The sequence below is a fragment of the Pongo pygmaeus genome, chromosome 3 (assembly GCF_028885625.2).
Source record: "Pongo pygmaeus isolate AG05252 chromosome 3, NHGRI_mPonPyg2-v2.0_pri, whole genome shotgun sequence".
Classification (NCBI taxonomy): Eukaryota; Metazoa; Chordata; class Mammalia; order Primates; family Hominidae; genus Pongo; species Pongo pygmaeus.
In genome coordinates, this window is record NC_072376.2 from 165,895,370 (window position 1) to 165,921,144 (window position 25,775).

Here is a 25,775-nt window from a genome sequence, read left to right on the forward strand (position 1 = left end):
TGGCTTGCACTTCTGGTGGCACTCCAGCAAACGTGAAATGGAATGTGATTCATTGTCTTTTCAAGGTCTCCTCGGTCCATTGTAGAAGATATTCATCAAGGAAAAAGTGAGCATTACGGATCAGAGACCTTGCGAGAATTTCTTAAGTTTTTGCCAGAGTCAGAAGAGGTAAGAAATTCAGCGCATGAGTTGTAGATGTTAGGAGTGATCATAAAAGCTTAATATTTTTAAGTGTGTCAAAGCTCACATGGAAGGCCAGGAGCAGTGGCTCACACCTGTAATCCCAGCACTTTAGGAGGCAGAGGCAGGTGAATCACCTGAGGTCAGGAGTTTGAGACCAGTCTGGCCAACATGATGGAACTCTGTCTCTACCAAAAATAAAAAATTAGCCCGGTGTGGTGTCAGGCACCTGTAATCCCAGCTACTCAGGAGGCTGGGGTATGACAATTGCCTGAACCAGGAAGGTGGAGTTTGCAGTGAGCCAAGATCATGTCACTGCACTTCAGCCTGGGCGACAGAGTGAGAATCTGTCTCCAAAAAAAAAAAAAAAGGAAAAAAGCTCACATGGGAAGGGCACTCTCCTACCCAGAGCCAGAGTTTTCTCACATAAAAGTAAAAAGTGACCTGGTGGAAAGAGCATGGATTATGGAGTCAGAGAATCTAGATTCAGATTTGAGCTATTCCCTTAACTGAGAAAATGGGGCAAGGTTCTTAACTCCTGTGAACTTTAGTTTCCTCACCTGTAAAGGGAGGATAACGACGCTGACCTCATTGGATTGTCAAGATGATAAAAATCCTAGTTATGCATCTAACATGGCACTTGGCACGTGGGAGCTCAATAAATTTTCATCATCCAAAGAAAAGGATTCCTTTTCTATCATCTAAAGATGACTTTTGCATAGTATAAACCCAGGTTATTTTATAATCCATATACTTTAAAAAAAAAAAAAAGATGAAAACAATCTTTTTTGAATAAAGATGCTCTAAAATTTTGGAGAGGTAGGTAAACTGTTAATAAAATCTTGTCTACATAATTAACTCAAAGGTGGAAATTGTTGTGATAGTAATACATACTACCATGATATAAAGTTATTTATTTTGCTTGGACTGAATGAGTTAACTGCATTGTTGAATGGTTAGGAACTTGATAGAAAAAAAACCCAGAAAAACAGTTGTATAAAACCTTCCAAAATTTTGATATTGTCCTTTATTTCTAAGGAAAAAATTCCTTGAAAAATTTCAGTAAGAAATTACACAAATACCTATGCTTATAGATACCTAAATAATATAGACTCTTACAAAGTTTTTTACTTTATAAGTAAAAGTAATAGATGACTTTTTTTTTTTTGAGACAGTCTTGCTCTGTCACCCAGGCTGGAGTGCAGTGATCTCGGCTCGCTGCAACCTCCACCTCCCGGATTCAAGCGATTCTCCTGCCTCAGCTTCCCAAGTAGTTGGGATTACAGGTGCATGCCACCACACCCCGCCTAACTTTTGTTAGAGATGGGATTTCACCATGTTGTTCAGGCTAGTCTTGAACTCTTGACCTCAAGTTATTCACCCGCCTTGGCCTCCCAAAGTGCTGGGATTACAGGCGTGAGCCACTGCACCTGGCCAACTTTTATAAGTAAAAAGTAAGAGTGACTTTTTAATATGTTATCCTTTTCACAGGCACTTCTGACTTCTCCCTCCCCTTTCCCACTCTTCTTCCCAGACATAATGTATGTAGCTTTACTTTAGTGTCATTAATAACAAGAGAGATATAATTGTATTTTTTCTTTTACATTGATTAGTGTGAAACTCACAATGCCAAATTTAGGATCTTAGTGAGTAGAGATCTAGTTATATCTAGGTGTTCCTATTAAGCTGGCTGCTCTCTCTCCCTCAGGTTTTCTCTTTGCACATTAAGTGTAATTAACCCAAGCCAAGATTAATTAGTAGCAGTTATTAATGTTAGTAGTAGAGTCTTGAAGTCTTAAAGGAAAGGTACATTAAATCATAATTTACCCTGGATTGTACATACTCAACAGTCCTTAATCTTTTCTGTAAAGGATAGGAGTTCCAAAATCTTTGTATAGTTTTTAATTAATTTAAATTTTAAAACGATGTACTTGCTCTTGAAACCTTATTCCCGCTTGGGCTGTTTTCTAGCCTCCTTTAGGACCTCTCTGCCTACCCACTCCTAACTGACCTCATCGTGTTGTTAAGTGAGGATCAGATTTGACAGAGCATGTGAAAGTGCTCTGAAAAAGCTTTACATTGCTAACTAAATCAAAGTTAGGCACAAGGGAGGCTGCCAGCTCTGCTTCATGCAGTGGCGAGGTGGGAAACTGAATACAATTTTCTTAATATCTTCATTTCTCATTTAAAATTCAGAGGTGATTAGAAAATGCAAAGGGATTTTTCAAAGAAGCAAGTAAGCTGTCAAACCTCATATTTAAAAGAACTTTGTATTTTTGGGTTGTGTGGGGGATGTAATTCAAAAGGAAGACTGTTGAGGGCAAGGTGATGAAAACCCATCCAGGCACTGCCTTGAATCCCTGAGACTCTGTCACCCCCACTTAGCTAACCCGGGAGATGGGGTCCTGCTGAAATGAAAGTATTGGCCTGGGACCCTGAAGTGCCTTCCCAGCCACTGAACCAGGCAGCAGCTGTTTCTCCCCACCACCTCCTGCTGCGGGGTCATCCTCAGTCTGAATATCTGGCGTGCTTGGTCACACTTCGCCTCCTTGTTTACATTACTGACTCTGGGCTTCAGCTCACCACACCCTCCAAACTCAACTGGGAGTTTCCTTCAGCAGGAACACCCTGACAGTCCCCAGAGCTGGCGAGAGCCCCTTCCTAAACCCTCCTGGGTATCTGTGCTGTGGGAGGGGGTCTTGGGGAAAGCCAAAGCCACTCCCTGACTGCTGCCCACTGTAAGGACAAACTTTTTTGTATCCCCTGGCACCAGTCAGACCCAGGGCCAACCCTGGAGTCTTTGGGTCTCTGGTTGGAGGTTGGAGGATGCGGAAGAGGCCAAGCAGGAGACAGGGCCAAATAAGAGAGGTTTAGGAATGTGGCAGAAATATGCTAATAAATTCGTAAGTGGACACATAACCACGTGGCTCTCAGCCTGTGTGTAATGTTCTGTGCTCATTTTTAGCACAAGTAAAGACTAAACCTTTATTGAGTGCCCCCATGTACCAGGCACTGACTGGACAGGGCAGAATGAAGTGACTCAGCCTAGTGCCTGGCACATAAAATCAATCATAGCTATGATTCTTTTGTGTATTTTTCATTTAATCCTTGCAGCAATGTTTTAAGACACTCCTTGTTTTACAAATGAGAAACTGAGGCTCACACAGGTTAGTGATACCTTGTCTAGTGTCACATGATTGCTGAGTGATACAGCGGCAGGGTGGACTTGAGCCCTGATTCCGCTGAGCCCAGTGTGGTTCTGCTGCACTCCACTGCCTGCCTTGGAGGAAGGAAGGGCAAAGGTTGTCAAAACCCCGCCTCTCACTGCTGGCCTGCCAGCCTTTTCATCACCTCTGCTATCACAAAGTACTGGTGTGAATAAGTGTCACTTGAATAATACTGTAATCTTATCAGCATGCTGAAAGATATAAACGGAAACAGCCCTTTTCTCTCCTGCCTTCTCAGCTGACAAGCCGACCAAAGCCAAGGTTAATTTGTTGTTGAGAATTTCTCTGCCCTCTACCACAAATCTTTTATCTGACATGTTTGTTCATCTTTCCTCTAATAGAGGTTCACACTTGCAGAGGAAGAAGGTGGGCCCAGAAATGAAACTCTGGGAGTGTGTTCTTGTCCAGCACAGAGTTCCCAAGTCAGGGAACCCCGACACCGCGCCTGACCCTTCCTCTGTTGTGGGCTGGTGCTAGACATGGTAGAAACTTTCTGTTCTCCTGAGGCAGCTTGAGTTGCCTCTGCTGGACATTTGTAGTATCTCTTTCCCACCTTCTTCGTTGACTCTGCTGCTGGGAGGGGAATGACGGGAAGCTCATGGGTCTTCTGTTGGGTGGGTGTGTTTGTGGGAAATCCTGCCATTTCAAGCCATGTCACTGGAATTAGATAGGATGAAGGAGGTGTGCCCTTTGGAGTGTGAGAGTCTCAAGGAGCCTGCTCTCATTGTTAGGACAGCAACTGGGCACAACCAGGGCCATAATGAGTGTCTCTTGGCTCAGCCCACAAAATTATGCCTAACCATGTTTAATAAATGTTTTTTTGGTAATGAGAATGCATAATAATTATAGGGTCTGTTCACCTTTCTTTTTTACTTCCTTGCTGCTGTGAAGATACAATAATCCCGCTTAAAGAACATGAATCTCATTTTGAAATTGAACAAAGAACTGTATACATGGCATTTAAATTAAATACGGTCTTTCCATCACCCTTCTCTTGAAATCCATAAATTTTTTTTAGCTTTTTACGTAAGTGAAGGAGATTAATCATTGTTCAGTTACAGTTTAGCACATGTTTAATAGAAACATTTACCAAGTTTACTTAGCATGACCTGTTCTTACACTTTAGACTGAAAACCATGCTGTGATTTTCAGAGGCTTCACACATGCTACATATATGGTCTTATACAACCTCCCTCTGCCCCTGCCCATATATAGTGAATTGTTCAACTCTAGTTCAGAAGGGATTAGAATTCATCGTATAGGTTTCTCAGCACAGAAGTCAGGGACTGATTTGGGCTTAGCTAAACCAGAAGTGCCATGTGCCCTTAAATTTAATAAGGCTAAAAATGGTCAATTCACTTTGAGGCTCTACCAGTAAGGGAAATGCAATTACATAAATGGCTATTTTCTGTCCTAAAAAAAGAAAATAGTCTTAAGAGTCAGACTTAATACTAGGGTGTGAACTCGAAGTGTTACATTTTATATTTTCAAATAATTGAGGTAGATGTTTCAGTTTGTGGATCTTTGCAAATACTCCTTTCTTTATATTTTTGAACTGTCATTTCCTATTTTGCAACGAACTTAAAATCATGTTATTAATCATAACCAAGGGAGTGGAAGAGAATAAGCTTTATAAAGAATAATACGAAGTGTTAGCTACTTACTGGCGACAGTTAGCTGCAAAGATAGGCTGTACACTTCACTAATAGTATTAAGGTACTACTTACCATAAAGAATTTTGTTGGATGACTCTCTATTTAAACAGTGGACTTAGAAGTGGTTTTGCCATGGGAATGGCCCAGTGTTCTGTGTGGGGAAGGCATGATTTATGATCTAATGTTGTTTGAAAACTTTCCTTTCATCTCCACTCTCACCTATTTGCTTTTTGGCTATATACCTGTTGTCAGAACTCTTCTCTTTTTCCTGTATTACAGTTGAAGGAATAATTGTGTGTTTAAAAACTTAGTTTAGTTTATTTTTTAAAGAGTGATCACGTTCATTGTAGATATCTTAGAAAATAAAAATGAGCAACAGAAGAAAATAGCAGACAACTGTAATCCTATCACCTAGTGTATGTGGGGCTTTTTGGGGGAGTGGTTTCCCTATGTTGCCCAGGCTAGTCTTGAACTCCTGGCCTCAAGTGATCCTTCTGCCTTGGCCTCCCAAAGAGCTGAGATTACAGGCATGAGTCACTACCTGGAGATGTGGGGCTTTTTCATCTTTTTCCTGTGTACGTAGGTGTGTGCATGGGAGGATTGGAGGTTAATAGATACCTTTTTAAAAAATTTATAGAAATGGCATCCTAGTGTACATACTATTTTATTGCCTAGTCTTTTCAGGCTGGAACCCCGCTTTTCCAGAAGCTGACCTCCTTTCCAGACATCCACAGTACAACTCTTCTGCCAGGGTCCCTGGGGGCAATCTTAACATTGATCGTCCCATTGTTTAAGCAATTTTCCTATTTGTCTTCCTGCTGAAGAGCAGATACGTACTCACCTGAAGACACAATAGTCTCTTCCTTTAAAGCTATTATATGTGAAGTGGGATTTGACCACCGAAAGAAAATCTGTGTTAGATCTTACTCAGTCTAAGTATTTTATATACAAAATACTCAAAATAAGATTTTTTTTCCATTTATGACTTAAAGAACCATATTATAATGACTCTACAGTCTTTTATTTCTTCTCCCAATGATCTCGTTTCCAGATTATCGCTTACAGAAAATTTTCATCCTTAGAACTGATTCCTTTTTAGTCCCTCCCTTTTGTAACTTTCCTGAGGATTCTGCTGACTCCGGCTCTCCAGTTTACACGAGACTATGTATCTATAGCTACATAAGTGATGCTAGCTCTTTGCTTTCAAATTTGTGAGTTTGTATTTTTCTTTTAAAAAAACCAAATAGATGGGAGGATTTCCTTTTTTGTCTTTTCTAAATTAATTTGAATTTAGCACTAAAATCCAATTTTTTTAGAAGAATTGGAAGATGAAATTTAAATAATCTTAAATTTTATTCGTAAGTGATTTTATATACCCTCCCTTTCCATTTGTCTTTTAGGTAAAGAAGTTAAAAGCATTTAGTGGCAACGTGTCCAAGCTGTCTCTGGCAGATTCCTTTCTGTACGGCTTAATTCAGGTGCCAAAGTAAGGAAACAGTTGCTGGTCATTAGTCTTCACACAGTAAGATTTTTAAACTAATGACATCAAATTCTACAGTTTTACTTTTTTATTTTTCAGCTATTCACTTCGGATTGAAGCCATGGTGCTAAAGAAGGAATTTCTACCTTCTTGCTCTTCTCTATATACAGATATAACAGTTTTAAGAACTGCTATAAAAGGTGAGTCAACGTGTGATCCTTCGCAGAATTTGTTTTTATTAATTTCGATAGCAGTTTTTTAAAAAAGCCAAATGAACTTGGACATGGAAAGTCCTGAATTTCTGATATACCCTGAAAAGGGAAATGAGATGTTACTAGGGATGCACTTAAGGTTTATTTCCATTGACATTTTTCCCCTGCAATGAATGTTAATTTGCATATTACCCTCCCACGGAAGGGAGTTTCTTTCATCTCAGGCTTCAGAGTCAACCTTGCTGGTTACGGCTTGCTCTTGTTCCTCTCCTGGATGAGCTTTCTTGGTGTATGTTGGTATGTGGTGTGTGCATGTGTGGTGTGGGCTGTGCACGTACACAAAGCCCGGGCCCCTGGCCCAGCTGCCTCTCTCTTCCCTGTCATGGCCTCTGTTGGTGGCTGGGACCCAGCCTTTCCGGAAGCAGACCTCCTTTCCTGGGGTCAACCATGTGACTCTTCTGCCAGGGTTCCTGACGTTTCTGTTCTGTGGTGTCATCTCCCACTCCTCCATACTCCAATTTCTGCTGAGCTATTTAAATTTGAGAGGGGCAGATAGGCCATTTTCATTTATTTGAACAGCTCTTTAAATTCTTGCCTGCCCAGCTTGGATAGCTTCTTCTCAGAGCTGCCCTGCCGTCTCCTTCCGGAGGGGTGGGAGCTTTGGTTTCTGGCATCTTGGCACTGAGAATCCCGGCGGAGTTGCAGCTGGCTTCTTCTCAGCTCCCGGCCATATTCTCTGGCCCTCCCTGACCCTCACACTTTTCAGCATGCGTCAGTGCCAGCCTGATTTCCTTTTGGTCATTTTCTGGATTTCTACTTATTGTTGTAGAATTGTTTATTCCTATTTGGTTTTCCTGTTTACTTGCTCTGGCCTGTTTTGAGATAAAATTTTTCTCTTTGGTCCATAATATTTTCTTCATTTTAGAGAGGAGACTAAGAAGGAAAAAGATTTTTAAAAATTTCAACATAAAGGCCTTTAAACTTTTTTTCCATACACACTATTGCAGCGACTTTGGAAGGTTTGTTCTGGAAGAATCTGTTTTTATATTGAGCAATGCAAACTTGCGGGCATGGTGGAAACATTTCTTATCTGGTCATCCTTCCAAAACTGGCCTTCTTAGATAACACAATATAGGCAGTGATCCAACTGTAATTTTTTGAAAGTATTACCAGACTTAATGGAGAATATTAACTTAAAAATATCAGTGACATTTTATTATTTATTGATAATGTAATTTTAATAATGAAGTTTTCTTTTTACCTTTCTAAATGTATTAAAAATTTTAAATTTTGTTTCTTTGCATGGGTGTACAAAGGATTTGGTGTTAATAAAGAACTAGTTTACCAATATATTACAATGATAAGTTTCTTTCTAAAACTTTCAGCCAATCCAAATGAAATGTGTGGCTTTGAATAAAATGAAAAGATTCCCTGGGTGCCTGGGCCCTTGTGGTTTGTGCTTTGCAAGTTATTTACATGTTATCCCAGCTTGTTTATTTTTTATCTCTTCATAACTCATTGACTAAGCAAAACGTTGCTTGCTGTTAGTTTTCATATTCCATAAATGCAATCTCTTTGAGACTGCATACTCAAAGAGTAGTGGATATACAAGGAAAAATTAAATAACTGCTGAGAAGGAAGTTAACTCCTATCTCACGGGATACTGCTTTGCATTAGGCTTTTGCATTTTTCACTAATTCAAAATTTTTATTATTGAACTATTTTGTGCTATTTATCATACCTATTTGATTTCCAAGTAAACACTATGACACGGATTGCCGGTAGCAAATGATGTGTTAGGTATCCCATAGAATGTATTGCTTTGTTTGTTTTTTCCGTTTTATATACAGTTTAAGGTGACAGTTTGCTTCAGACACACTTGAACTTGGATGTGGTAGCTGTCCTTTTGTGCATTTGAAGCTGAAGCCTTCTCTAAGGTGCTGTGATGTGTTCTTTTTGATAGAACTGATGTCATGTGAAGAGCTACACTCAATATTACACTTGGTGCTCCAGGCTGGGAATATCATGAATGCAGTAAGTAAAATCCAAAACAATTGTAATGTTATGTTTTCAACCTTATTTGTCTATCTAAAGGTGTTTGTCTGTGTGTGTGTGTGTATATGTATACATAATTTTTTCTTTTTGATTTGTCTTCTTTAGGGAGGGTATGCCGGCAATGCAGTAGGATTTAAACTGTCTTCTTTGCTCAAATTGGCAGACACAAAAGCAAACAAACCTGGGATGAATCTCCTGCACTTTGTTGCACAGGTATGTGGAAATGATTAGGACTTAGAGAACATATATGAATACCCCTTGGAGGCAGTGAAGTTTTTCCCAGGCATAAGATGGTGTCCAGCAGGGTTAGGAAAGGGCATGGCGAGTTCCAAGACGGTTCTGTTTGTAGAAGCGCCATTAGCAGATTCCTGAGTTGTACTGCACCCAGGGCTATAGGGCTGAAGGGAAGTGGGAGAGTGAAGCAGAGAGGCTGGTGAAGCCAGCTATGAAAGATTTAAGTGTCAAAGGTGGGGAATTTGGATTTCATGCTTTAGCAGTGGGGAAACAACAGGAGTTTGTGCACAGTGTAATAGCTTGACTGGATCTCTTTTGTTTTTGTTTTTAAGCAAATAAGGCACTATGGAGGCTGGGTTAGAGTAGAGAAAGAACTAGAAATAGGAATACACCTCCGCAGAAGTTGGCTGTAATTGTTTGGTGAGCATTGAGGGAGGGTAATGGTCATAGGGACGGAGAATAGAGGATGGAGGATTGAAATATTTCTGATGTGGAATTGAGTAGATTTGTGACCAGTTATGTGTAGAAAGGTCACTTTTGTCTTTCTCTGTGAACCATGCATTTGAGCGCCATGCTGCTAGCACAGGGTTTGGGGTCCGACCCTATCCATTGCTTTGTTTGTTTGTTTTTTTTTTTTGACTGGATCTCTATAACACCAAAAGAGTGAGGTACAAAGTGGAAAATCAAGGACACTTATATCTTTGTTTTGAAATGATCTCAGCTAATTGAACTGATTGGCTTTTCCTCCATTTAATCACTCAGTTGTTTTGACATCAGTGCTGTAGTCATAGCTTTAAACTGGGGAGGAAGCTGTGGTGCAGTCTTGTTTTGAATGTGAGCTTCAGAACAGGACAGGACTGGGAGATTTTGACCGTCCTTTGCTAGCTGTACTTCCTCAGGCAAGTTACTTAAACCTGAAGACCCTCAATTTCTTCATCTAACGGTGAGAGTAGTGATAACTTACCCCAAAACTAGGTAATTGAGAGTGCTGAAGGAGCTGACTCCATAAAGTGCTTATCTCAATGTTTGGCCTATGGTGAGCTCTCCATAAATAACCATACACACTATTATTACTATATTCTTCAGAAGACAAAGGGCCATGTTTAACTTGGGACTTAATTGAAAGGTTAATTTTCAGGCATTAAAAGAAGAAAATGTGTTCCTTGCCCAGCTAGGGTCGTGGATAGTATTCGGGCAAAGCTCTCCTGAATCCAAGTGTCCAGGCCCTCTGGGTAACTTGGTCTCTGTCCATGTGGGGAAGCCTCCTGGGTCAGTCATTGCTTCCTTCCCACTTGCCTTCCTCTCACCTTCTGAACAGGTGAAGAATCCAAACACTGCCATGGCTCCTGTACCTTCTGATTAAACTCTGTTTGCAAACAGGTTTAACAGCTGAAGGTATCTCGTTCATTTAAAGGCATGCTCACAGGTATGGGTGGTATTTAAGCAGGATATATTGGATTCTTTCAGAAACAAGGGGCCCTGCTGAGCTGCAGCCAAATGCGCATTAATTGTATTTTGTGTCAAGATCAATTGCTCTGGAAAGTTAAATGTATCTTGAGAGTAGGAGAGTTCTAGCAAATCTTACTAAGAATATCAGGGTTCATGTCTCAGTGAAATGCTTTGAATGTGTCAAGTTTAAAAACAGGAGCAGTGATTTCAAGATTCCTTTAAGCCCTAAGAAAATTATTTCCTTCCAGTTTTATCAATATAGTGAGAGAAAATTCTGTTTTTGTTCCAGGAAGCTCAAAAGAAAGATACCATTCTTCTAAACTTTTCAGAAAAATTGGATCACGTTCAGAAGACTGCTAGGTGAGCAAGTGAATTGTGAGAATTCAAGATTCTTTACCTTTTTATGAAAACTAATAAATAGTTAAAACTTTCAGATTCCAGTTTGAAGTCTAAAAGGTTTTGTTTCATTGAACTTTCAGACTGTCCTTCATTTGCTTAACACAGGTATGTGTGCACCTTTGGAATTTGGGGGTTTTGAAAAATTAATCTTTATTTGTAAACTAAAGAGACTATTTCAGTCTATTCTAATGAATATCATCAGTATAAAAAATATGGATTAAGAATTTCAAATCCCTCCACACCCAAGAGATAGAGCTTAAACACCACCACCTATTTCCTTGGGAGTTGGTATATATCAATCAAACTTTCATGGCCACATTTCACTGTTTCCTTGTAGAATCTAACATGGTACATTTATTTTCCTTTGCATTAAAAGAGTTTGGAACCGTACCAAGAGCTGTGAAATGATTTTGCTTTAAATTAGTCACTCACAGAGAAAGGCACATACAGAGAAAGTATCTGCCAAACGTAAGGCTCTAATTACATCACTCTAATTTGCTTCTGATCCTTATGTAGATATGTATCTTAATGTAGCTAGACTCTGTGTTTATATACTATTTTGACTTTTGTATATGTGTTTTAAAATTTATATTGCATCCATGCATCCCACGGTAAATGTTCAGTAACCAGCTGTTGGAGAAAAAAGTCCTGATTTGTAGCATTTGCTGATTTCCGTGTTGTAAATACCGTCACCATGGCTGATGTCAAGCTGCTGACATACGTTACTGAATGCAAATTAGGAAGAGACACCCGCAGTTGGGTCTCATGAGCAGGTTCAGCCACCGCTTCATGTATCAAGCCAGTTCCTAGCATATACTTATTGAGTGTATCCAACTATAACATCTGTGAACCATATGCATATAAATAAATGAACCATAGCCCACAGCCCTGCCACTGGCCTGTACCTCAAAGTTACTGATTCTATGAACATCTAGCCACAGATTACCTGTCTTTCCCAAAGTGGGATTATCAGTTCAAAGGTGTTGTAAACAGTTTATAATTCATGTTTACAGATCTCTGGATTATTCTCTAAAAAGAACGGACATCTTATAAGATAGGAACTTTTGAATTACTGAAAGAAATTTGTGTGGGAACATTTTTACTGTAATTAGTATAAAAATGTTCCTAAGAGATATATAGATAGAAATTAGCATTATATTTTTGAAATGGCATTTCTGGTCAGAGCTGGATTGGAGTTAGATATTGTCTTAGAAAAATCCTATTCAGCAAGCTTGTTTATTTGAAATGGAAGGTGAAATACACTTGTGAAGTACAAACAGGTCTCAGATATGTGCTGGTGACCAGTGAAGGTGGAAAACTTTATTGCACAAAGAAACATTTGAATTGATAATGGAAGCATGAATGCATCCTAATTTATCAATTTCACATGCATTTTAGGTTTCGCCTACTCAATTTTCTGGGTAACAAAACCATCATTCACATTCTGCCTATCTTTTGTTTTTTTTGAGATAGAGCCTTGCTGTGTCACCCAGGCTGGAGTGCAGTGGTGCAATCTTGGCTCACTGCAATCTCTGCCTCCTGGGTTCAAGTGATTCTCCTGCCTCAGCCTCCCAAGTAGCTGGGACTACAGGCACCCGCCACCATGCCCAGCTAATTTTTTTTTGTATTTTTAGTAGAGACAGGGTTTCACCATGTTGGCCAGGCTGGTCTCGAACTCCTGACCTTAGGTGAACTGCCCGCGCCACCCTCCCAAAGTGCTGGGATTACAGGCCTGAGCTACCATGCCAGGCCCACATTCTGCCTATCTTGATTTTGATGTAACAAAAGCATTGCAATCAATCCAACCGTTAATTTGCAGAATTAGGGCTGGCTGTGGTGGCTCATGCCTGTGATCCCAGCACTTTGGGAGGCCAAGGCAGGAAGACTGCTTGAGACCAGTAGTTTGTGACCAGTCTGGGCAACATAGTAAGACCCTGTCTCTACAAAAAATTTGAAAATTAGCTGGGTGTGGTGGCGCACACCTGTGATCCCAATTACTTGGAAGGCTGTGGTGAGAGGATCACCTGAGCCCAGGAGGTCAGTGCTGCAGTGAGCCATGATCTTGCCACTGCTCTTCAGCTTGGGCAACAGAGTGAGACTGTCTCTTTAAAAAATAATAATAATAATTATAAAAATCAGCTGGGCCTGGTGGCTCACACCTGTAATCCTAGCACTTTGGGAGGCTGAGGTGGGCAGATCACTTAAGCTCAGGAGTTCTAGACCAGCCTGGCCAACATGGCGAAACCCCGTCTCCACTAAAAATACAAAAATTAAGCTGGCATGATGGCACATGCCTATAATCCCAGCTACTCTGGAGGCTGAGGCATGAGAATTGCTTGAACCCAGGAGGCAGAGGTTGCAGTGAGCCGAGATCAGGCCACTGCGATCCAGCCTGAGTGACAGAGGGAGATTGTGTCTCAAAAAAAAAGTTGCACATTTGTTAGCTATGTTTTAGTTCTCTGTAAAATATAGAAAGCTTGCTCTGGCCACCTGTGGTGAACAACATGGAATCTGCTATTTTCTCACTGTTACCCTTAGTGTTAGAATTATCAACATATATTGCCTTGCTTCTTGTGGGTTAGAGTTTCCTATTTGTGTTTAGTGGCCCATGGAAAGCATATGAATCCTGGAATCCACTGGCATTTAGTTTGTAATGCTTATTGCATAAAGGTGTTCAGAGCTAGTTTATGAAAAGGTTTACAGGTCCCTTGGTTTTGATTATCTTGCCATCGAGAGCACAGTTACAACCTGCTCTCTTTGAACCAGTATATGTCTTTAGAAACGAATCACTTCTTAAAACAGGAGGAAACGCCGAAGATCTAAATACAGGCATAGGTAAATATCATCACAGTAGCTCTCCCCTTCTGTTTCCAAGATTGAATAACAGTTAGTCTTATTTAATATACCTACATGACATATGGCTTCCTTGTTCCAACTGCCCACTCTCCCCTTTCTTCTTTTAGATTATCTCTGGAGAACACGGAGGCAGAACTGCACTTGCTGTTTGTCAGGACAAAATCACTAAAAGAAAACATCCAGCAGGATGGTGAACTTTGTCAGCAGATGGAAGATTTTCTTCAGGTTTGTAGGTGACTCAAGTCAGTCCCCCTAATCTCATCTCCTAGCAGCACCCCGGGGCTGGTTAAATTTGCATGGGTGTATTTGTGGAAGCAGCAGTTCCCATTCATATTTTTTTTCTCCAAGTTAGTCAAAGGAACTTGGTATTTCCATGCCCATTCTTTGCAGAGGATGTTAAATGTGATCTAAGCCTGATATATATTTTTTTGTCTTTTCATTTGTTTGACTTTGTTTGTTTGTTTGTTTGTTTTGAGATGCAGTCTTGCTCTGTCACCCAGGCTGGAGTGTAATGGTGCGATCTCGGCTCACTGCAACCTCCGCCTCCCTGGTTCAAGCAATTCTCCTGCCTCAGCCTCCCAAGTAGCTGGGGCTACAGGCATGCACCATCACACCTGGCTAATTTTTGTATTTTTTCAGTAGAGATGGGGTTTTGCCATGTTGGCCAGGCTGCTCTCAAACTCCTGACCTCAGGTGATCCACCCTCACTGGGCCTCCCAAAGTGCTGGGATTACAGGTGTGAGCCACCGCACCCAGCCCAAGCCTGATATATTTGTTTAGGGACAGTGCTTCTGCGAGGCTTCTGTTGTTCACTGCTCAGCTTGCACGATTGCAGTTTACTGTGGTGAACTGGTATCAGCCATGGAGTTGCACTTGGGCTATACCTGGCAACTCAGGTTTTGTTTCTAAACCAATTAAACTTTTGGATAACAGAACAAAGTTCCACAGAAATCAAGATGCCTTAGAACTTGGGCTGTCATTTCTTCACTTGTTCATGTTGAAGAAACAAGCTGCGTTTTGGCGTGTTTTATAATGAGAGCAGCAGAACACATGAGAGCTGTGCCCGTCAACACCAGGAGTACACAGGGCCCACAGGGTGTGTCGGGAGCTGCTCCAAATAACATCAACAAAAAACAGCAGAGTGGACATGTTTGTGACAGCTCACTGTGACTCACTAATCGCATAGTCTGACATACTTCTTTTATCTTCCTTATTAAAAAAAAAAAAAGGGCACCATCTCATGCTTTTAGTCTTCAGCGAAAGGCTGTGCTACCTGAAGTGTTGTTAGTGTTTTGAGACCTGTGAGGTGGAATCATGTGGCAGGGCTGCCCTTGGCACTGGGGAGGAACAGCGTGCTCCTGAGGTTGTGCCAGCTGAAGCCTTCGCTTCTTAATTCAGCTCCTTCAAAATATTACGACCTTCGGCGGATGCTTGATTTTGTTTGGCTCTGCTGTGAGTTTATTTTTATTATTAAACATGTGCTCTGTATTTTCCTTCAAGTAAAACCAAACTAATTTTCTTGTTACAAACACCACCACCAACACCACAAAAATACTGAACAGTAAACAAATGCATTAAACAAATCCAGAAAATCAAGAATAAGGACCATCACACATCAAGATTAAAATTCTGGATATTTCATTCCTCCAAGTTCTCATATTAACTATTACCATCTCATAGTCAATATTCACACAGAGAAGCTTAGGATGAAGAACAGCTCTGACTTAGCCTCACCTCTGGACTGCTTTTCATAGTCAGTCTTGTTTTAACCCTTTACACTTCTTTCTGGCAGTCTTTTTTTTTTTTTTTTCGAGACAGATTCTCACCCTGTCACCCAGGCTGGAGTGCAGTGGCACAATCTCAGCTCACTGCAACCTCTGCCTCCCGGGTTCAAGTGAGTCTCCTCCCTCAGCCCCCTGAGCAGCTGAGACTACAGGTGCGTGTCACCACACCAGGCTAATTTTTTGTATTTTTGGTAGCGATGGGGTTTCACCGTGTTAGCCAGGATGGTCTCAATTTCCTGACCTCGTGATCCGCCTGCCTTCCAAAGTGCTGGGATTGCAGGCATCAGCCACCGCGCCAACCCAGTCATTTTATTCTCTATAAGTAAAACGTTTCATACAGCTGCATACTTTTCTTTCTTAAATTCAACTTCCTTTTGAATAGGTGAGATAAAATGTTTCAAGGTAGGTCAGGGTCAGGCCACTCAGGTCTCTGAACACCAGTCTGAATGCTGGATTCAAACTCTATGCCATAAGAAGTGGGGAACTCTTCAAGGATTCAGAGCAGAAAAATAACAGGAACACATTTTTTCAGATCTATTTCAGCATTTTCACCCTTGGGGTAAGAAATACTGAGTAAACTTGTTTGAAACTTCGGTTTGTAGCAGGCAAGTTAGAGATGTAAGGTTGAATTGGACACTACAGCTGCTAACCTGTTGTCATTCTTGCTTTGCCAGTGTAGCTTTGAACTTTTCCATTTCTGGCCCTAATCATGTAGAACTCCTGCCCGGTAACTTCAAGTGTGGTTACTGTTCAGATCCACATACAGAATGTTTCATTTTCCCAAGTCCAAAGGGTGACTTCAGTGTGTTTAAGTTTTTCCTTCCTGGTACTCTGTCAATCCCCACAGGATCTAGAGATGAAACATATGAGGTGGAGCTGAGCTCCCATGTAGCTTCTTGTCAAGAGGCCTATTTTTCTGCAGTTGAGCTGTTCTTGGCTTGAATCCATCTTTCCCCCTGTGGAAGAATGACAGGCAAAGATTTATCCTTTCATTAATACCATTCCTCCGTAAAGAAAATATAGCATGAATGCACACACTGCCTTGGGCTACTGACTCAGGTGGTTACTTTCTCTGGTATTTGGTTTCCTACATAGTTTTGGTTTCTTACTACCTCTTGAGTGTGTTTGGTTTAAGAGAAGGGCTTTTAAGGGGGAAAGTGGGTTGGAGTGGGTAGGAGGTGGCATCTTCACAGAATTTCCCTGTAGGTTCTGTAGCTCTCCACACAGGTTCAAACAGCAGTTCCACCCCTCCAAAGTGGGCAACTTTAGCTTTACCATTTCCCAGCCCATCCCCACTTCACTCAAAAAATGTTTTCAAATACAACCTTTTTTAAAAACATGATACATGTGATTTCATAAAGTAACATACTTCATTTATTCCTTCTTCATATAACCATTATTTCCCAGTAAACAAGGAAGCAACATAGGCTAGGCGCAGTGGCTTACCCCTGTAATCCCAGCACTTAGGGAGTCTGAGGCGGGAGGATGGCTTGAGGCCTTCCTGGGAAACATAGGGAAACCCTGTCTCTACAAAATATTTAAATATTAACTGGGTGTGGTGGTGCATAGCTATAGTCCCTGCTGCTCAGGAGGCCGAGGTGGGAGGATTGCTTGAGCCTAGGAGGTCAAGGTTGCGTGAGCCATGATCCCTCCATTGTACTCCAGCCTGGGTAATGGTGAGACCCTGTCTCAACATAAAACTTCAGTGTGATTCCAAATGTTCATTCTCGTGGGCTGTGGCTGCTATGGAGCCCTTTTTCTCTGCACCATACTGCTTCCTCATGCAGCTCCCCATGTTGTCACTGAACTGCCATCGGGGAAGTGTGTGTGACCCTTGGACATGGCAGATTCCATGCTGAAGGCCTTGGAACTCATTGGAGGAAAACAAGCTTCCTTGCTTCCCATCTCTGTGTTGAGGCAGTACCAGAATGCATAGGGGCCTCAGAGACTTATTTGTCCTAGAAGAATTAGGAGAAAATGAAGAAGCGAAGAGGGTGGATTTGTAAAGGACAGTAATGGCTAGCCATCGAGACCCATCAGAATCTCCTGGGGTAGTGCTTTCAGAAAATATTAGTGTTGGGTCCACCCCGAACCTGTGAAATTGAACGGGACGAACACAGGCATGGCCTGTTACCAAGCTTCCCAGCTGACTTGGATCAGCACCCCGGGTTTAGGCACGAGGGCTTTGGTCCTGTGGGGGTGACCCTGACCCTCACAGAGCTCATTTGGTATTAAGTTTAGACACCCTCTCAGTGGGGCAAAATTGATAATGCATCAGTACAGCGAGTAGCTTCAGGGACCCTAAAGTAAACTCTTGACCAGTGTAAGACTCAATTTTAAGAGGAGGAGGAACAGATGTAAAATGGATCTTCCTTGGTAAAGACCAGTTGTATACCCGTGTAATTTTTTTCAGTGACATTAAAAGTGAACATTTTGTTAGTGACATTCTGCAGGTTAAAGCTCTTAAATCTATCTTGTTGCTTAGTCTAGGTCTCACGCGGGAGTTCACCTTGCTTTCCCCGAGGTTTGGTCTGGGTTGAATTATTTTCCTTTTGGTTCTGATTGCACTGGCCTTGCAATAAACCTTCCTTTTCCAAGACCTGAAATGAAACCCCAGAGCACGCCTTCTCTGGGCACCGGATGCAGTGCCTAGTGCCGCCTCAGCTGACCACGTTTACCTCAGTGTGTGTTCGTTTGTTTTTCTGCAGTTTGCCATAGAAAAGCTGAGGGAACTGGAATGCTGGAAACAAGAGCTCCAGGACGAGGCCTACACCCTTATAGATTTTTTCTGTGAAGACAAAAAAACCATGAAACTGGATGAATGCTTTCAGATATTTAGAGATTTCTGTACTAAATTCAACAAAGCAGTTAAGGTACGTCTGGCAGCATCTGTGTCTTGGGGTTGCTTGGATTTTTATTTTCCTTCTTCTCAACCTAGTCCTCTGCTCACCACAGAAAGGCACTTTGCATCTCCACAGTTTCAGGGACATCTGGCCCAGGTGGCATTGCCAGGCTCTCGGCTGGGATTGCTGGAAAGTGGCTCTGCCATCCCAGCCCCAAGGGCTTGCATAGCATCAGGGGGCGGCATTTGACTGCCTCTGCTACTTTGGTGCACAGGCTCCCTGACACTCACATTAATGCCTTGAGAGCATTTTGTTAGTAAATTCCTCCATGATGGCAGTCATACCATTTAAAAGTCTCTTGAAGATCCTGAATGTCTTTCTCACCCGCTCCCAGAAGAGAACGTCCTCTTTCAGGGAGACTTCTGTTGTGGTGGGATGATAAAACGGCCCTCCCTTTCCCTTCTTCCAAGCTCCACTGCCGTCACTGTGGGATTGGCACCAGGGCAACCATGTTGTCCTCCCCAGAGCAGTCTCCCAGATTCCCAAATAACCACAAAGCCTGCTGCCGTACTGAGCAAAACAGCTACATTTCTTGCCCTTCAACCACCAATTCCAGTCATCTCTGGGTTTAATGTAGAAGCCAGAAAACTCTCTGGGTTGCTTGGCTTTCAAGTAAAACTTTAATTCGTCAATTGAAAGCAAACTGGCCACTCACATCCCTTCATTTCGGGTGGTGATGAGGAAGCAAAGCTCGTGAGTCATCTCTCCCCCTCCAGTTGGAATGCAGCTTAGTCCATAGCTGAATTTCTTCAAGGGATTGGTCAGATTTCTCTCAAGCCCAGAATTGCTTTGTGTTCTTGACCCCTCCTTTCTCTATCCAGTTAACAGAAGGAGGCTCAGCCTGTGGCCACGTTTGCGCTTCTCTGGCCAAGAAGTGAGCTCAGCTGTGGGAGGCAGTGGTGGGTGTCAAGGCCAAGTTGGCTCTTAATGAGGCCCTCACTCCCAGGAATTCCATAGGCCTGTGAGGCCACCTGTGTGATGCTCTCAGCCCCACTGTCCAAAGAGCCAGGCACCGGCCCCACCACCACCACAGGCAGCCTTTAAAGAAGGCCTGAGAGACTTGGGGACGAGGTGGGAGGCTGAGGCCAGAGCTGCAGGCGGAGCCAAGAGTCCCCAGCTAGAGCCCCACAGAAACTTGGAAGGGAAAGGCCATCATTGGAGGAAATTGATTGTCAAGTAAAACTGCTAACAATAACACATTTGGGCTGTGAGATCCACATATTTCCATGACACAAATCTATTTAAAGCGCACGGCCAGGTGGTAGAGTGTGCTTTGGTATGTGAGCTTGCTCTGGTGCAGTTTCGATGGGAAGGGCTGGGTTCTCTGGAGCAGGGTGAAGGGTTGAAAGATTTGTAAAGCACACCTGCTCCTCTTCCTCTTCTCTGATTGTGGGAACAGGCTAGGACGTGAGAGGCAGAGCCATGTACTGCAGGCTGCAGCTGGCAGAGCCACCATGCCACGTGTGGTGTTGCTTTACCAAGGAGCAGTCAGGGAACAGAGCTGAACAGAGCATCTCTTAATATTGTGGCTATACATTAATACATTCAAATCATTGTTAAGTAGAATGTGCTGCACATGAATGTGTGTAGGGCAGATCCATGCTGCACAGAACTACAATTTGAGGCTCACTCTTTAAACACCCACAGTATTTTTCTCTCAGCTATTGCCTATATAGCCCTTTCCTGGAAGTCCTCTCTGTCTTATACTGCTCAGAAACAGAGCTGGCTTTCCTTGGAGTTGAGGTCGCATGCATATGTGGAATGGCAGCCTCCACTGAGCAGTGCCTTGGCTGGAAAGCTGGAAGTTGGGCCCAAGGATCGGATAAAAACTGTAGACAGATTGTTGGGCCAGGTCTACAGCATTCACCCCTTCTGGTCAGATCCCTAGTAGCTTTGGAGAGCCTCACCCTCCTTCTACACACACACACACACACACACACACACACACACATGCATGTGCACACACACAGAGAGCCTCTCAGTGTAAGACATGACCCAGAGCTCTGCTCCATGCCTGTATCTTTCTTTGGCTCTCAGCGTAGGTGGCTCTGGAACTGCACATTGGTCCCACATGTCTCATGCATCTTTGGGCTTCTCTCCATCCCTCAGGACAACCAGGACCGGGAGGCACAGGAGCTGAGGCAGCTGCAGAGGCTGAAGGAGCAGGAGCAGAAGCAGCGCTCCTGGGCAACTGGGGAGCTGGGGGCATTTGGCCGGAGCAGCAGTGAGAATGATGTGGAGCTGCTGACCAAGAAGGGTGCAGAGGGCCTGCTCCCTTTCCTGCACCCCAGGCCCCTCAGCCCCTCCAGCCCCTCCTACCGGCCCCCGAACACCCGCCGCTCCCGCCTCTCCCTGGGCCCCTCTGCTGACCGGGAGCTGCTGACCTTCTTGGAGAGCTCCACCGGCAGCCTTGAGGAGCCCAATAAGTTCCACAGCCTGCCCCGGAGCAGCCCCCGGCAGGCCCGGCCCACAATAGCCTGCCTGGAGCCTGCAGAAGTGAGGCACCAGGACTCCAGCTTTGCACACAAACCTCAGGCCTCGGGGGGCCAGGAGGAGGCCCCCAACCCACCCTCAGCACGGGGGCACCAGCTTCCAGCCGCCCAGCCTGAGGACCCTGCCTCTGCCTTCCCCAGAGCTCGGCGCCAGGGCGTCAGTGTCCTCCGAAAGAGGTACAGTGAGCCAGTGAGCCTGGGCTCAGCACAGTCCCCTCCTCTCTCGCCATTGGCTCTGGGAATTAAGGAGCATGAGCTGGTGACAGGGCTGGCCCAGTTCAACCTCCAGGGTTCCCAGGGCATGGAGGAGACCTCCCAGCTGACTTTGAGTGACTTCAGCCCAATGGAGCTAGAGTCTATGGGGCATGGGGGCCCGCAGTCCCTCAGTGCCAGCAGCAGCAGCCTGACACCCATGGGCAGAGATGCCCTGGGGAGTCTCAGCCCAGCCCTGGAGGACGGCAAGGCTGCCCCTGATGAGCCTGGAAGTGCGGCTTTGGGATCTGTGGGTAGCAGCGACCCTGAGAACAAAGATCCTAGGCCTCTGTTCTGCATCTCGGACACCACCGACTGCTCACTGACCCTGGACTGCTCAGAGGGAACCGACTCCAGACCCAGAGGCGGGGACCCGGAGGAAGGCGGGGAAGGGGATGGCTCCATGTCCTCTGGGGTTGGAGAAATGGGGGACAGCCAAGTCTCCTCCAACCCTACATCCAGCCCCCCTGGGGAGGCTCCTGCCCCCGTCTCTGTGGATAGTGAGCCCAGCTGCAAGGATGGCCTGCCCAGGGACAAACCCACCAAAAGGAAAGATGTTGTAGCACCAAAGAGAGGCTCCCTGAAAGAGGCGTCTCCCGGGACCTCCAAGCCCGGGAGCGCCCGGCGGAGCCAGGGAGCAGTGGCCAAGCCTGTGCGGACCCTGACCGCCTCAGAGAACGAGAGCATGCGCAAGGTCATGCCCATCACCAAGTCCAGCAGAGGCGCCGGCTGGAGGCGACCAGAGCTGTCTTCCCGGGGGCCCTCCCAGAATCCCCCCAGCAGCACAGATACTGTGTGGTCACGCCAGAACTCCGTGCGGAGGGCCTCGGACACGTCGCCCAGGAGGTCCTCCACAGGCGCCGAGGAGCAGAGGCTGCCGCGGGGGAGCAGCGGCTCCAGCAGCACCCGTCCGGGGAGGGACGTCCCCCTGCAGCCCAGGGGTTCTTTCAAGAAGCCCAGTGCCAAACCACTCAGGAACCTCCCCAGACAGAAGCCTGAGGAAAATAAGACCTGCCGCGCCCACTCCGAGGGCCCTGAGAGTCCCAAAGAAGAGCCCAAGACCCCACCAGTGCCCAGCGTCCCCCATGAACTACCGCGTGTCCCGAGCTTTGCCCGGAACACGGTGGCCTCCTCCTCTCGAAGCATGAGAACAGATCTTCCTCCCGGGGCCAAAGCCCCCGGCATCACTCGGACAGTGTCGCAGCGGCAGCTGAGGGTGAAAGGGGACCCCGAGGATGCCGCTCCCAAGGACAGCAGCACTTTGAGGCGAGCCAGCAGTGCCCGGGCCCCCAAGAAGCGCCCAGAATCTGCGGAGGGTCCCAGTGCCAACACAGAGGCCCCTCTGAAGGCCAGAGGGGCTGGGGAAAGGGCCTCCCTCCGTCGGAAGGACTCCAGTCGGACCACGCTGGGGAAAATCCTCAATCCCTTACGGAAGTGATGGGTGCCTGTCCTCTCCTGCCTCCTGGGATTCAGATGGTGAAGACTGACTTCTGGGACGAGGATGGGGAAAGAGGCAGCATGTCTTTGTTACAGATAAAGCAGCCACTGGTGCCACTGCTAGTGACGCTGTCGGGATGGCACAGTCCAGGAGGCCTGTGGACTGCAGCCTGCTGTGCTGAGCCCTGCTGCAGTCCAGCGTCCAGATGGATGCACGTTCACTACTGTGACGGCCACACCTCCCCCATGCACCCCACCCTCCCCCAAAGCCCGGATCCCGAGAAAGACTTAATAGGAGTGTAAGGTGACATTCTTATGAAACAAGTCAAAAAAGTTTTTTTCTGGCCAGTTTTTATATATCAAAGACTTTCTTTTTAATATAAAAATTAGCTAGATGCAGTGGTTCACGCCCGTAATCCAGCACTTTGGGAGGCTAAGGTGGGTGGATTGCTTGAGCCTAGGAGTTCGAGACCAGCCTAGGCAACATGGAGAAACCCCGTCTCTATCAGAAATACAAAGTTTAGCCGAGCGTGGTGGCACATGCCTGTGGCCCCAGCCACTCTGAACGCTGAGGTGGGAAGATCACTTGAGCGCAGGACCCCACCACTGCACTCCAGCCTGGATGACAGAGTGAGACCTTGTCTCAAACAAAACAAAACAAAAATGAAATGTTTTAGTTTTGGTTTCTTTTGCAGAGTGAAATGCCTCCCAGGAAAAAAATACATATATATTTTTTTGCGACAGGGTCGCGCTCTGTCTCCCATACTGGAGTGCAGTGGCACAATCATAGCTCACTGCAGCTTTGACCTCCCAGACCCAAGTGATCCTCCCACCTCAGCCTCCCTAGGAGCTGGGACTACAGGCGTGCACCACCACGCCTGGTTAATTGTTTTTTTTTATCTTTTGTAGAGATGGGATGTCACTGTGTTGCTCAGGCTGATCTCGAGCTCCTGGGCTCAAGTGATCCTCCCACCTCAGCCTCCCAGAGTGCTGGGATTACAGGTGTGAGCCACCAACACTTGGCCGGTATATCCTCAGTATGAAGATATGTTTATCTTCCTGTGTTCTCTGGCCTCAGAGTTTCACCTGCCCACACGGTCCGTTGCTGGCAACTGGACTCCCCCATAAGCCTTGGGTATCCTGTGATGGGCTGTGTCTCCCTGAAGATTGTCTGGCTTGCCCACTTCTCCGTGCATGACTCTGGGTGTGAGTCTGTCTAGGAATAGGAGGGAAAGTTGGACTCAGACAGAAATCAGATGCTTCCATGTATTCAGGGCACGCGTTGTGAGCAGTGGAGTATGAGCCTCGGGGGCCTCATGGTTGCAGGGCAGGCTTCCCTGCAGATGGGTGGCAGCCCCTGGTAGAATGCTGGATTTCTCTGGAATCTAGAAGTGCCATATTTTAGTGGAAAGGCATCAGGGCTGTTTGACAGTGTGCATCTTTCCAATCCCGTGTTCCTCCATTCGTGTGTCCATTATAAAACTGAGTGAAGGCTGCTATGACCTGTGTTCACTCTGGTTACAGGGAGGTGCAAACCATTCTGTCTCCCAGCCTTTCTTCTCTCTCTGTGTGTTCCCAGCACTTCCTTCTTTTCTAACATGGCCTGGAGAAAGTCTGTCTCTCTCCTTGTCTCTGTCTCTTAATAATAGTTTCTAACGTTGACATCTCTTCCTTGGTACAGTGGTTTTTAAATCCTGAGAAGAACCAAGTCAGGTTTTTTAAAGCAGATTAAAAGCATGAAATTGCTTTCAGAAGAATGTATATCATCAGGAAAAGTTTGGGGGCAGAGTGGGGGAATCAGGCTTTATTTAAAAAAAAGAGTTGAAAACATGGACTTTTTCTACCCAATGCCCGTTTCATGACTCCTCTGAGACTAATTGGGAAATGGGGAAATTCTTGGAACTTTTTTTTTTAAGAAACTTTTTTGTGTTTTTTTTTTTATTTTAGGTCACTTATTAGTGAAACCTCATTTTAGATCTGGCATTGGTAGATAGATGGATTTAGGCAAATATGATGCATTTGTGGGGAATCCACGTGGTTGACGTTAGAGCCTCCCTTCTGCAGACTGTTGCCTTTCATCTAAGTTAATTGGAAATGCTGAGCTTCTATAAGTCAGCTGAGTTTTAAAGGTAAACGTTATGGCTGAAGTAGTAAAGCACCTGACCACAAAACCTCTTGTAAAAATGGCCCTGAGTAGGTATTTCCAGGGCTCCACAAAGATGCTTATGGGAATCCTGAGCTGCTTTTCACCATCTCAAGAAGCCTAAGAAGGTATATATTTAATCAGATAGACAAAACAGTTCAAAGCATAAAGTCCATGGTGGTGGAAAATGGATGCAAGTGATTCTAAGTTTGTGGATTTGTGGATAGCAGAGGGGTCGGGACCTCTTGGAGGAACCCTGGGTACTGAGCTCCCAGGCCCTTCCTCTATCATGGATGCTGGGTGACTTTGGGAAGTCACCACCTCTTCCCCAGCCTGTTTCCCATATCACAGATGTGGGGCCATGGCCTCAATGATGGTCTCCACGGGTCCTTCCACCTCTATGAGTCCAAGTCAGGTCAATCAGCAAGGACCCATCTCTGCCCTGGATCAGCTCCTCAGAACCAACCCCCAGCATCTCTAAAGCAAAAGCCTCACCTCAAGGGCTGCTCAGAAGAAAGTACCTTCAGCATGAGTTGTTGCTGGAAGATCTAATAAGCTGCGTTTCCTGGGAAGTGGTGCTTTACTTAGCCTTGTGGACAACTTCTGTATGCATCTGTGTGAGCAGATGATCATTGTATTACCTTTTATCGGTAGTAAGCTTGGAAAAATAATTTAAGAATACAATGGAGTAATGTAAATAAGTTTCTATGTAAATTTGTTTAAAATAAACTGAATGTATTTAATGGTCCATTTATATGTTCTTTTATGTAACACGTAGTTTAATAAAGTTCCTGTTTTATGAGAGTCGTGTTTCGTCTCAGCTTCTTCCACGGATGTGTCTGTGTGATCTTGCTGGGAGAGTATTCAATTTCCTGCCCAGAGAGAAGCAGAGATCCGGGAGGCTAGGAAGGGTTGGGATGCAGCTGACTCATCCTCCAAAGGCTGGAGAGCCTAAATGAGGCTGTTGGCTGTGTGTCTTCTTGATAGCACAGAACCTGCTCATAATTGAGGGCTTAG

At 44.7% G+C, this 25,775-nt stretch overlaps 1 protein-coding gene across 9 annotated transcripts in view; it reads left to right on the forward strand.

Moving 5' to 3' along the window:
* Positions 1 to 25,560, forward strand: part of FHDC1 (FH2 domain containing 1) — a 68,996-nt gene extending 43,436 nt beyond the window's left edge. For all 9 annotated transcript variants that reach the window (XM_063664201.1, XM_063664205.1, XM_063664202.1 and 6 more), the window contains 9 exons: positions 66 to 168; positions 6,463 to 6,548; positions 6,642 to 6,742; positions 8,718 to 8,788; positions 8,915 to 9,022; positions 10,782 to 10,852; positions 13,855 to 13,972; positions 18,240 to 18,404; positions 20,544 to 25,560. In XM_063664201.1, the coding sequence (XP_063520271.1) occupies positions 66 to 168; positions 6,463 to 6,548; positions 6,642 to 6,742; positions 8,718 to 8,788; positions 8,915 to 9,022; positions 10,782 to 10,852; positions 13,855 to 13,972; positions 18,240 to 18,404; positions 20,544 to 22,616 (2,896 nt within the window). In that variant the 3' untranslated portion in view covers positions 22,617 to 25,560. The remainder of the gene's footprint in view (positions 1 to 65; positions 169 to 6,462; positions 6,549 to 6,641; positions 6,743 to 8,717; positions 8,789 to 8,914; positions 9,023 to 10,781; positions 10,853 to 13,854; positions 13,973 to 18,239; positions 18,405 to 20,543) is intronic.
* The last annotated feature ends 215 nt before the right edge of the window (positions 25,561 to 25,775 follow it).